This window comes from Bubalus bubalis, chromosome 16 (genome assembly GCF_019923935.1).
Source record: "Bubalus bubalis isolate 160015118507 breed Murrah chromosome 16, NDDB_SH_1, whole genome shotgun sequence".
Taxonomy (NCBI): domain Eukaryota; kingdom Metazoa; phylum Chordata; class Mammalia; order Artiodactyla; family Bovidae; genus Bubalus; species Bubalus bubalis.
The window spans coordinates 36,077,666-36,090,270 of NC_059172.1; the positions used below are offsets into that span (position 1 = coordinate 36,077,666).

The window sequence follows — 12,605 nt, forward strand, 5'->3', positions numbered from 1 at the left end:
TTTTGGATTTTTTTCCAAGTAATAATAGGCAATATTTGTTGAGACTTGATAACACCTCAGGCACTGTGTTACAGAGTTACATGAATGATCTCATTTAATCTTCACAGTATTCCTATAAGGAAGGTAATATAATTATTTACATTTTCATTCTGCAATTGAGGAAACTAAAGAACAGAGAAATTGAGTAATTTTCCCAAGGTCACACATGAAGTATATTGCATAATTTATTTTCTTTTTATTGATAATTGGGAGTTTGTTACTTTTCCCTAGTAGTAGTAGTGTTAGCCACTCAGTCATGTCCAACTCTTTGCCACCCTATGGACTGTAGCCTGCCAGGATCCTCAGTCCATGGGATTCCCCAGGCAAGAATACTAGAGTGGATTGTCATTCCCTTCTCCAGGGGATCTTCCTGACTCAGGTATCAAACTCAGGTCTCCTGCATTGCAGGCAGATCCTTTACTGTCTGAGCAATAGGGACAGCTGAAATAGAAAATATCTATGGGTTTTATGCCCCAAACTTCTCTTTCTCTAAACTAATCCTGCTGAAAACCCCTGAGTGATTTTATTAACTCAAACTTCTTAACAATGTGTTGGCGGATTTTCTTGGTCTTGATGCTGTAGACAATGGGGTTCATGAGCGGTGGGGCCAGCAGATACACATATGACATGAGGAGGTGTACAGTGCGGGGCAGATGTTCACCGAAGTGGTGCACAAGAGACAAGCCAATCATGGGGATGTAGAAGAGGAGCACAGCACAGATGTGGGAGACACAGGTGTTAAGGGCCCGAAGTCGCTCGTGGTGGGAGTCAATGCTTAACACAGTGCAGAGGATAAGGGCGTAAGAGAGGAAAATGAGCAGTGAGTCCACACCAACAATGCAGGCCACGACAAAGAGCCCATAGATGTGATTGACGATAATGCTAGAGCAGGCCAGCTTCATGATCTCTAGGTGTAGACAGTAGGCGTGGGCCAGCACGTGGGAGTGGCAGTACTGGAAGTGCTTAAGGAGGAATGGCAGGGGAAGGATGAAAAGCACGCTTCTGAACACTGAGCTCCGCCCCATCCTGATGATACGTGCAGGTGTCAAGACTGTGGAATAATGCAGTGGGTTGCAGATGGCCACATAGCGGTCAATGGACATGGATAACAGGACTGAAGACTCCACTAGGAACAAAGTATGGATGAAGAAGAGCTGAGTGAAGCAGGCAGGGATACCAATTTCTTTGGCATCAAACCAGAAGATGCCCATCACAGTGGGCAGTGTAGAAAGGCAAAGGCCCAGGTCTGTGAGGGCAAGCATGGCCAAGAAATAGTACATGGGTTCATGGAGGGTGACATCAGTACGGATGACATGGATGATGCTAAGGTTTCCTATGATAACTGTCAGATAGATGAAGCAGAAGGGAATAGAGATCCAGTCTTGGAGATCTTCCAGACCTTGGAAGCCCTTCAGGAAGAAAGTGGCTTTCTGGAGGCTGCTATTATCTAGGATTCTCATGACTTTATAACCTTGAATTCACCAACCTACAATATAGAATGGGATTTCTGGAGAATGACAGGGTTGAATGCTCACTCACCTGTCTTGGGGTCAGTGATCAGGAAGGATCTGCAGATGAATTGGCAAAGAATTGGGGCACCTGATTTATTAGCCTTTTCTGGAAGGTCTAGGAAGGTGATTGTCATAGATGATTTCTATAGCTCATGGATGCTGTGTGATTTAGGCTTATGGTGATATGTCTGTCTGTATTGGACTCTCAGTAGTTTAATGATGTCACCTCAGATGGCACCTTTTCCATATGTTCCTCCCTGAAAAAAATAAATCTCCAATTCAATCAGCAAAATATTTAAAGCTGCACCATCTATATGTGGAACTGGTACTATACACACCATTCTGCATAATTGTCTTCCAGAATCAGCTGCATGTCAAGAGCCTTCAAACGTATTTGTAACCTGGCTGGGGATTGTCTTTCATTCCACAGTACCTGGCCTGCAGGGGAATGCAGGGGAAGCATTGAGTAAATATTTGTTGGACTACTTAAGCTTGTAATTTGTGACCAGAGTGATCCCTTTCCTGAATTTACATAAAAGCCTTTGATGGCTGAGGAGGCAAATGTTGATGTGCAAATTTGAAGTCTGGAACTGAGAAATGTCTAAAAAGGCAGTCTTAAAAAAAAAAAAACAACAACAACAAAAAAAACAAATACTTGTAGGACAGGGTGCTTCAGGGCTTAGTTCTGAGAGATATTAGGAGAGATATGTGTTTCTGTCATCACGGTGGTTAAGCTAATGGCACCCCACTCCAGTACTCTTGCCAGGAAAATCCCATGGACGGAGGAGCCTGGTAGGCTTCAGTCCATGGGGACGCTAGAGTCGGAGACGACTGAGCGACTTCACTTTCACTTTTCACTTTCATGCACTGGAGAAGGAAATGGCAACCCACTCCATTGTTCTTGCCTGGAGAATCCCAGGGACGGGAAAGCCTGGTGGGCTGCCATCTATGGGGTCGCACAGAGTCGGACACGACTGAAGCGACTTAGCAGCAGCAGCAGCAGATGTAGAAATGGAGATACCGAGGTGGGAAACATCAGCTCTAAAACAGTGATAACAAAAGAAAAACCTGAAATAGTCAGGAAAAGTCTCTAATGTCTAGCCTAAGGAAAGTATATCCTAAGGCTCTCAGAGTGAGCTGTGCCTCTGGGGTTTGGATAATATGGCACAGAGGTATAGGTCTGTCCTATAATACCTGAAACCAGGCTCTCCTTTACCTCTGCCTTCTGAACTTTTATATAGTTATGTTTATTGTAAGCCACACTCTAATGGGTTCTAGGTATATTAATGTAGTGTGATTAGTATATTATTTATCACATGCATAAAAAGCTTAAAATAGCTAATGTTTAATATGTTATCTTTCTGTCACCTTCCTAAGTGCTTAGTGTTTATTATGCCATTCAACTCTCACAATGATCACATTATCAATAGATAGGTTCTATTCTAAGCAGCATATTACAGGTGAGAAAACCATAGCCCAGAAAGATGAAGTGACCTGGGTAAATTTACGGAGCAAGTAAGGGTTGAGTATGGAATTCAAACTCTGATAGGGTATTCCAGAGTCTACATTATTGTCTTACATCATATTTCCTACTCCGGTAGTGGGACTACTACTAGTACTGTAGGGGGACTACTACTAGTAGTCATACTTCTACACAGCACTTTAGGTCTTACAAAAATCAGATAATTAAAAAAAATCAAAATACAAAACAAAACTATACCAAGATATATGTATTGACAACCATTTCAACTATGTACATGACAGATGAGAGGAAATGTGTTCCGGGGACTAAGTTCAGTTGGGACATGCTGAATGTTAACTTAAAAAGAAATTTTGGGGGATATTTCCTAGAGGGTATTATAGGTAGTGATCTTTGGGTTGAGTGGAGGCTAAAGTTGTAGGACATCTCCCAAGAATATGCAGCAATTGCTAGGAGATGCAGTGTGGAAGAAAAGACAAGGCTCTGTTCATAATACTGGAAACTATTTTACATGAGAGTAGAACATAAAATCAGAACTAGAAAAGAGACAGAGATTGGAGAAAAGAAATAGGATAAAAATAGTAGTGTATAATGTTACTGAAGTCAAATCATTACTGTTGACTAAGAAAAAGAGATGGTGTAAGATGTGGGTTTTTTAAAAGGCATTTTACTTATGATGGTGAGTTCATTATTGATTTTTCAGAGAATATTCCCATAGATTGGAGAAAGACTATACAGGCTTACACTATCAGTGAATGGGGAGGAATATGTAATAAGTATATGTTACTTGTAATTTTCCTCCAGGAAAAAAAAAATCTACGTGATAGGTGAAGGTGGGATATTTTAAGGAAGAGAGATGGAAAGTTGAGGGTACTCTTTCAAAAAAGCTTCTTTTATTAATCAATAAAATGAAGAAGCATTGAACGGCTAAGAATAAAGACAACATGTCCATGCCAAGATTTTGCCATTCAAACTACAAATCAAAACAAGTAGTAAAACAGATACTAATGTAATAATTAATATAATACTGAAATTAATGTTGCTTTATGATCCCAAAGGAGAAACAAACAAACAAAAAAGATATAAAGAGGCATTTCTAGCAAACACGAGAAACGCAGGAGAAAAGTGGAGACTTGGAGAGAAGATGGGCTGTGAAGGAAGAAGGGAATATCATAAGATTTGAATAGCATGCTGTTGGTGGCACAGACAACAATGCAGTCTGACTCCAGCACTGAGAACAGTGATGGAAGAAAAAAAGTTTCAACAAAACCTTAAAAATGAATGATAATAAAGAACGGAAATTTTTCCATATGTTAAGTGGAGACACAAATAAGAGTTTAAACATATATATGACTTTTCAGCCAGTAGACTCAGTCAAGCTAGTTTCCATCCATTCCACATTGAGAGATTTGAGAGAGTTTGAGAAATAGAAGAGGTAGAAACCATCTATTTCATCCTATATTTCCATACAGATAAGTTTCATTCTGCCTGCTTAATGAAAAGTTGCTATATTTTGGAAAATACTATATGGAAAATACTATCCATAGTATCCCCCACCAATTATTATCTCCACTTCCTCCAGATTAATGGATCAGAGAAGTGTCAGCTGACACTAGACAACATCTTACACCCTTGAACCACCCTTCAGCTCTAATTTATTGGTGTAAAGGGATGTCATCCTAGAGTCTGCAGCAGAAATAGAGAAGAGAGGGGCTAAACAGATTTCAATGACATCTGACTCCCTCTGTCTCTTATTCTTCATATAACTGCACACAATAGTATTCACAATGATCAACATCTGTGTTGGTGACAGTCTGCAAAATTACTCCAAAGGACAATTATGACCTCATATTAGTGTAAAGTGTTACACTAAATATTGGTGTTACAGAGCATGATCAAATTCATTTTAATATTTAATTATCATAATATAGTTTTAAGGTAAGCAAAGTAGAGACTGCAATTTTAATTTTAAAGGTAGAGGAACTATTAATAATATTCCTAATGAGGAGGAAAGAGATGAAAGGCAGCAAGAAGTAAAATGGACAATGAAGATTACTTTTACAGGGTCATGCTGCTGCTGCTAAGTCGCTTCAGTCGTGGCCGACTCTGTGCAACCCCAGAGACGGCAGCCCACCAGGCTCCTCCGTACCTGGGATTCTCCAGGCAAGAACACTGGAGTGGGTTGCCATTTCCTTCTTCAGTGCATGAAAGTGAAAAGTGAAAGTGAGGTCACTCAGTCTTGTCTGACTCTTCGCGACCCCATGGACTGCAGCCTACCAGGCTCCTCCGTCCATGGGATTTTCCAGGCAAGAGTACTGGAATGGGGTGTCATTGCCTTCTCCGTTTACAGGGTCATAGACAATGACAAAGTGAGGACTGACTATTCCCAGGCCATCTGCTTCTCAAAACTTCTTTGACTAACTTGATGTGGGGATTCAGAAGTAACCAAGATTGAGAGTTCAGTGTCTGATTCTACGTGCCCCAGTAATCTTTTTTTTTTTTTTTTTCTTTTGCATTACATACCTGAGCAGCAACAGCTGGAGAGAAAAGTGAGTTGGGTGCATTACTTCCAGCCAGAACTCAGGAAAAATGGTAGCCCAACTACAAGAAGATTTCCTGCTTGAAACTCAGGGTTCTTTTGAAGAACCCAGCAGCTTCTCCCTTGGGGCCTCAGCTGAGGTTGAAAATTCCCTGAAGAAGTCTCAAAGCACTTGGCTAGAGAAGGAGGCTGTGAGAGGCTGAGAAACCCCAATCTTGTATGTAGGCAAGGAATATATTCAAAAGGATGTTTGTACTAACAGATTTCATTTTCTGAAATTGTGTAAGAAAGCACCAGCTCAGATTGAAGAGCAGTATTACACAAGATAACGTTTTGATTCAGATTCAGATAAAACATAGTTGATCTTAACCTTATCTCTGATACTTTATATCCAGCAACCTAGGACATATGACTTAATGTCTAGAGAGATTACCTCCTTATATCTAAAAAAAGGAACCTCTTCTCTTTTTTTTTAACACACAGACCCTGATACTATTAGGCATTCTCACATGTTTTAGAGTCAACTGCTAGTGTAATTTGGTTTGCATTTATGGAAAAGGATTAGTCCTTATCCGCCTCAGTCTAACATTTTTTTAAAATTTTATATTGAAGTACAGTTGATTTAACAATTTTGTGTTAGTTTCAGGTGTATAGCAAAGTGATTTAGTTATACATATATATGTATCTGGGCTTCCCTGGTGACTCAGATGGTAAAGAATCCACCTGCAATGCAGGAGACCTAGGTTCAATCCCTGGGTTGGGAAAATCCCCTGGAGAAGGGCATGGCAACCCACTCCAGTGTTCTTGCCTGGTGAATCCCATGGACAGAGGAACCTGGCAGGCTACAGTCCATGGGGGTCACAAAGAGTCAGACACGACTGTGACTAAGACACACACACATACATGTATCTAGTCTTTTTTGAATTCTTTTCCCATTTAGGTTGTTGCATATTAAATAACAGCTTTAAGTCTTTTTTTTTTTTTTTTTTTTTTTTCCGTTTTTTTTTTAAAGATCTTCCCACATCCACTTCTTTTAAAAAAAATATCTACTTATTTAATTTTGGCTGTGCTGGGTCTTTGTTGCTGCACGGGCTTTTCTCTAGTTGGAGCAAGCGGAGGCTACGTTCTAGGTGCGGTGGGCGGGGCTTCTCATTGCAGTGGCTTCTTTTGTTGTGGAGCATGAGCTCTAGGCACTCTGACTTGAGTGTTTGCAGCCTGTAGTCTCCGTAGTTGTGGCTCCCGGGCTGTGAAGCACAGGCTCAGCAGTTGCGGCCCACAGGCTTAGTGGCTCCAGGGCACGTGGGATCTTCCCAGATCAGGGATTGAGTCTGTGTCCCTTACTTTGGCCGGTGGATTCTTTACCACTGAGCCACCAGGGAAGTCCCCAGTCTTCACTCTTAAACTATAGATTTCTTAATTATGATTGACCAGCTTCTTTTAGACTGATTCAAACAATTGGAGGAAAGACCTCAACAGGATGGCTTACACAATGGATTCTCAGTAAGCATCATTATTAAAACAACTGGTAGAGTGATTCTAGTTTGCCAAAAATGGGCCTAATGTATAGTTATTATCTTTGTTTCTCAACCAATTTGGATTTGCATTTCCCTGATGATTAGTGATGTTGAACATTTTTTCCTGTACCCTCTGGTCATTTGCATATTTTCTTGGAGAAATATTTATTTAGTTCCTCTGCTTATTTTTTAATCAGGTTGATTGTTTTATTATTATTATTGAGTTGTGTGTTCCTTATATATTTTGGATTATCACTTATTAGATATATGTTTTGTAAATATATTCTCCCACTATGTAGCTGCCTTTTCATTTTGTTGATTATTTCACTGTACAAAAGTGTTTTAACCTGTCCTTCCACCTCTTGATTTTTCTTTTTCTTCTTCTTCTTCTTCTTTTTTTTTTTTTTTTTTTTGCCAGTTGGAAAGATCTTCAGGTGATACTTTCCCATTGGCTCATAAACAGACTTCCTAATGGAGTTCACTACATAGTCATCAGGGGCCACAGCCCTTTAATAACCTCTGAGAATTTTATCTATCCTTCTCCTGATATCTTTCCTCTTTTCAATCATGGAGCTTATGATTTGGTACTTTGGATGCTACATGAGAATAAGTCACTTTTGTAGTTTCCTGCACAGCTGGGGAAGCTGGGTGTCAAGTCAACCATTCTCCCTTTCCACTGCAGGGGAAATCAAGGGACTGAGAAGGTCTCACTTTGCTCTAAACTTAGCTGTCTTAGGAAGGGGTGATTCATACAAAATCTAACTGTTCTCATATACTCCAGGACATTGAAACTGATATATTTTTTTGCTCCAATGGCATGCTGGAACTTTTCTGGAAATCTGGACTTCCAGAAAGCTCTCTCATTCATGGGGTGTCTACCCCAATCAGTGTTCTCCAAGTGCTAAAGGACCAGGGCCCAGAGAGACTGGAACTAGTTCATAGCTCTCTTAGAGACCACACCATATAGCAAGGTCTGTCTGCCTGTTACGAATGCAGGGCTGTGTGTGACCCTTCTAGGTTCCTTGAAATGTGGTGTTGAATTCTACAGAAGCACTTTGCTGTTCATGGATGGGTGGTTAATTTTTGTTTTTGTTGCTGGAGGGAGGACAAATAAAAGATGCCTTATTCCACCATGATTTTCAAGTCACTCTAAAAATCAATCAGTTATATAAGTTGATGCTAAAGTCAGTCTAAAAATCAATCAGTTATATAAATTGTTTAAAAATATTATTCCAAGTCATGATTCAAAGATTTTGAACATGTTTTGGGTTCACATTTTGTTCTATAAAACATGTGGTCCTATTGAAAATGCTATTTTGAATTCAATTAAGGAGCTCAACATTAGATATACATTTTTAAAAATTTAGATATAAGTTCATATTTGTCAGGATAATAGTGTAGTAAAAACAGTGCTCTTGTGAAATTAGGAAACTTTGCTCACAATGTTCTTGGGATAGTTGTGGTGCAGACATAATTCATGACTACATCCAGACAATTCTTTCAGCCTATTTTCTTTTTACATATACATTTAGAGTAACTGAATTAAGAAAATTTTAAGACAAATCTGATATTCAATTTAAAAGAAAGAAAATCTTTAACATTATAGTGAAAGAATAAGCAGCATTCTCTTTTACTGACTAATCACTTTCAATAAGATTTTAAAGCTAGGTGAGCCTCTGAAGGAGTGTTTGGTAAATCAGACTAATTTGGTGTTCAGTTCAGTTCAGTTGCTCAGTCGTGTCCTACTGTTTATGATCCCATGGACTGCAGAACACCAGGCTTCCCTGTCCATCATCAACTCCCAGAGCCTACGTAAACTCATGCCCATTGTATCAGTGATGCCATCCAACCATCTCATCCTCTGTCATCCCCTTCCCCTCCTGCCTTCAATATTTCCCAGCATCAGGGTCTTTTCAAATGAGTCAGTTCACATCAGGTGGCCAAAGTACTGGAGTTTCAGCTTCAACATCAGTCCTTCTAATGAACATTTAGGATTGATTTCCTTTAGGATGTACTGGTTTGATCTTGTAGTCCAAGCAATTCTCAAGAGTCTTCTCCAACACCACAGTTCAAAAGCCTAAATTTGTCAGCACTCAGCTTTCTTTATAGATCAGCTGTCACATCCATACATGACTACTGGAGAAACCATAGCTTTAACTAGACAGACCTTTGTTGACAAAATAATGTCTCTGCTTTTAATATGCTGTCTAGGTTGGTCTTCCCAGAGAACTCATCCTTTAAACAATTTTTATATTTTTGTTTGAAGTAGGTTAGACATCTTTAAGCAAAGCATTGAAAAATTAGAGTATCAAAATTTTATTTTTGGTTTCTTTTAGCCAGCATAAACCATTGTCTAATTCAAAGCTTGCAAACAGAGTTGTACAAGGATAGAGATTTATTTACTTTCAGAGAAAATTTCATGTTTGAAATCGTTTTTGCTTAAAATGGTTTGATTGGCAAACCAATATTCTAAAAATATTTGCTAATGAATATATTTTGATGTGTATTATGTATGAGATTTCATATGAAATATGTATATAAAATTATAAACAATACAAAATATGTATATATGACCTTCTACATACAATTCCATGTTTGTTTATTCTCAAAAGTGTCTGATTATTAACTCTAAATGTTTTAGTTATTAAACAAAATATGTTTCAAGAAATTTTAAAAAACTAACAGAAAATATGTGCAGACAAAATTAGAGGTAATTATCTGATAAAGTTGAAGGTGATTAATATTATTTAGAAAAATATGCACTAAAAAGGTAAATGCATACATATTACATAAATGCCAAAAAAAGAGACTATTGCAAATAGTTATTTGAGAAATGCAAATCATGTTCAATAGTGGTAATCCCATCAACATACATGTCAGTCTATGATTGTATGAAAGAAAGGATTCACAGCCATTGCTAAAGGTCTGAGTGAACTATTGGCAGTTAGTTCCTGAGTGTGAAACATCCTTCAGTAAGCACAGCATTCCCATCTGGCATTTTCCTGACTCAAATGTAGGTAGTACAGTCTTTTCAGAAATACGTTTACCTACTAATCCTAGTTGCCTGAAGGGCTAGAGTGATTTACGCATATCTGATAGATAGAAGAGAAGAGGAAAAAAAGAGCTAAGAAAGAAAAAAAAAGTTGCATGCATTTAAATATACATGCACACAGATTCTTAAATCAGAGAACATGTATACAGAGCTTTGGAGTTCAGGAATTAGATATATCAACTGCATTATCATGAACTAAAAAAGGAAGAAACAGTCTTTCCTCTAGTATACTTTTATTAGCTAGGAAACTGAAAGTATGGCAACTATATCTTTTCTTTTAACATAGGCATTGAGATAGGTAAGTTCTCTTATTGGCATGCATTTTAAAATTCAAGAAGTAGAGGCTTTCAGTCATCACTGAAGTCTTGAATTTTTAGATGTTCAGTCTGAGAAAAAGAATGGAAGTAATTTTCTCAAGATCTCAGGGACACTGAGGGTACTAAGCATACTCAGTATTAAAGCCATTTACTCTATGAGTTCTAACCATAAAACACAAGACCATTCCTCTAGATCATCTTTCCCCTGACTATACATTCAGTTTATTTATTTACCACTTATAAGTTTATTCCCTTTCTTATTGCATTGATAAACTTCTTTTTGAACAAAATTTCCCCATAACCTTTTCATGGATTTGATGGGTCTTCACACAGGACACAATGGGATTCATCAGGAGAGGCACCAGTAGGAAAACATCAGCCATGAGAATGTGGATCATAGGAGACACATCACTGGCAAATTGGTGGAGCATGGCCGCACTCAGCACGGGCACACAGAAGATAAGCACGGCACAGATATGAGAGATGTGAGTGATGAGGGCCTTAGGCTGCTCTCTGGGGGTTGCAATACCCAGTACTGTCTTTAAGATCATCATGTAGGAAAAAGTAATAAACTGCAAATCCAAAATAGTAGAAAGGGTAGCACAGAGTCCATAGACAACATTGACTCTGTTGTCAGAGCAGGCCACCTTCATGACACCCTCGTGGAGACAGTAGGACTGTAAGAGCAGGTTTTGATGACAGTATGTCAGCCTTTGCAACAAAAAGGGCAGTGGAAGAATCAACATAATATTCTTGGAAGTCAGCAAGACCCCTGTTTTGATGACTTGGGAGCTGGTTAAGATTGTGCTGTATCTAAGAGGGTTGTGGATAGCCACATACTGGTCAAATGCCATTACCAATAGCACAGAGGCTTCAGTGACTGTGAATAGATGGATAAAGAATTCCTGGGCAAAGCATGTAGCTGCATGAATTGCATGGACCGCAAACAGGAACAGTCCCAAAGTGATGAGTAAGGAAGACAGGGACAACCCTAGGTCAGAGATGGATAGCATGGAAAGGGAATAGTGCATGGGTTCATGGAGGCTTGGCTCTGTCTTAATAAAGAAAAGGATGGTGAAGTTACCCAGGAGAGAAAGAAAGTACACAGATGAGAAAGGGATGGATATCCAGAAGTGACTCTTCTCCAGTCCAGGGATCCCAATAAGGAAGAATCTGAGAACTTCAATGTTGGTGTCATTAAGAGGAGCCATGACACATAAAAAAGATACTTAACCAGGTTCTTGCCTCAGTGGAGATGGAAATTTCCTAAATAAAGAAGATATTCCTTTTTTTGTAAAATGTAGGTCATAGAACTAAGACAACTCAGAAGCTTCTTAAGGTAAATAGTCTATTTAAACTGTCAGTTCAGGCTGTAAGAAAAGTCAAACAAACAAAAAAAAAAACAAGAAGAATCTGACTTGCTTCTTCATCCAGCTATTTGTTTCATTTTGTGAAAGTCTTGGTCAATTTGGACTTTATATAACTAAAAATTCCAAACAACCCTTTGACCACATGAAGCTACTCATGGCTTAATTTAATAAAATCAGATCTCCAATTTTATGGTTTTCTTAACTTAGTTTTATAAAAACAGAATCTTGAAAGGAAAAGCAAACTTTACTATGGGTGGGGAGATTCGTAAATTAACTCATATCTATAATCAAATCTGTATATCTATGATAGGGTATAGATTTGAAGTAATGGCAGAACTGAAAATTCATAATTATATAGTTTTAAAGTTAAAAAGTTCCTTTAGAAAATATATAGTCATATTTTCCTGACTATACAGAACCGCTTTAACCATCAGTTCAGTTCAGTTCAGTTCAGTACAGTCACTCGGTCGGTTCCGGCTCTTTGCAACCCCATGGACTGCAGCATGCTAGGCTTCCCTATTCATCACCAACTCCTGGAATATAATTAAATTCATGTCCATTGAGTCAGTGATGCCATCCATCCATCTCATCCTCTGTCATCCCCTTCTCCTCCTGCTTTCAGTCTTTCCTAGTATCAAGGTCTTTTCAAATGAGTCAGTTCTTTGCATCAGGTGGCCAAAGTATTGAGGTTTCAGCTTCAAAATCAGTCCTTCCAAAGAATATTCAGGATTGATTTCCTTTAGGATGTATTGGTTGGATATCCTTGCTGTCCAAGGGACTCCC

The 12,605-nt window shown here is 38.7% G+C and overlaps 2 protein-coding genes across 2 annotated transcripts; both read right to left on the minus strand.

The window, feature by feature from the left end:
* Positions 1 to 533: 533 nt before the first annotated feature.
* LOC102407649 (olfactory receptor 51G1-like) lies at positions 534 to 1,499 on the minus strand. Its single transcript, XM_025265932.3, has one exon. It carries the CDS (start codon positions 1,497 to 1,499, stop codon positions 534 to 536), a length of 966 nt encoding a protein of 321 aa, XP_025121717.3.
* A 9,210-nt stretch (positions 1,500 to 10,709) lies between these two features.
* Positions 10,710 to 11,792, minus strand: LOC112582618 (olfactory receptor 51A4-like). The gene has a single exon (XM_025277471.3). It carries the CDS (start codon positions 11,661 to 11,663, stop codon positions 10,710 to 10,712), a length of 954 nt encoding a protein of 317 aa, XP_025133256.3. The 5' UTR covers positions 11,664 to 11,792.
* Positions 11,793 to 12,605: the final 813 nt, after the last annotated feature.

Bases quoted from the DNA above. Each gene is read 5' to 3' on its own strand.
- LOC102407649 (XM_025265932.3), bottom strand. From the start codon at position 1,499: ATGAGAATCCTAGATAATAGCAGCCTCCAGAAAGCCACTTTCTTCCTG.
- LOC112582618 (XM_025277471.3), bottom strand. From the start codon at position 11,663: ATGGCTCCTCTTAATGACACCAACATTGAAGTTCTCAGATTCTTCCTT.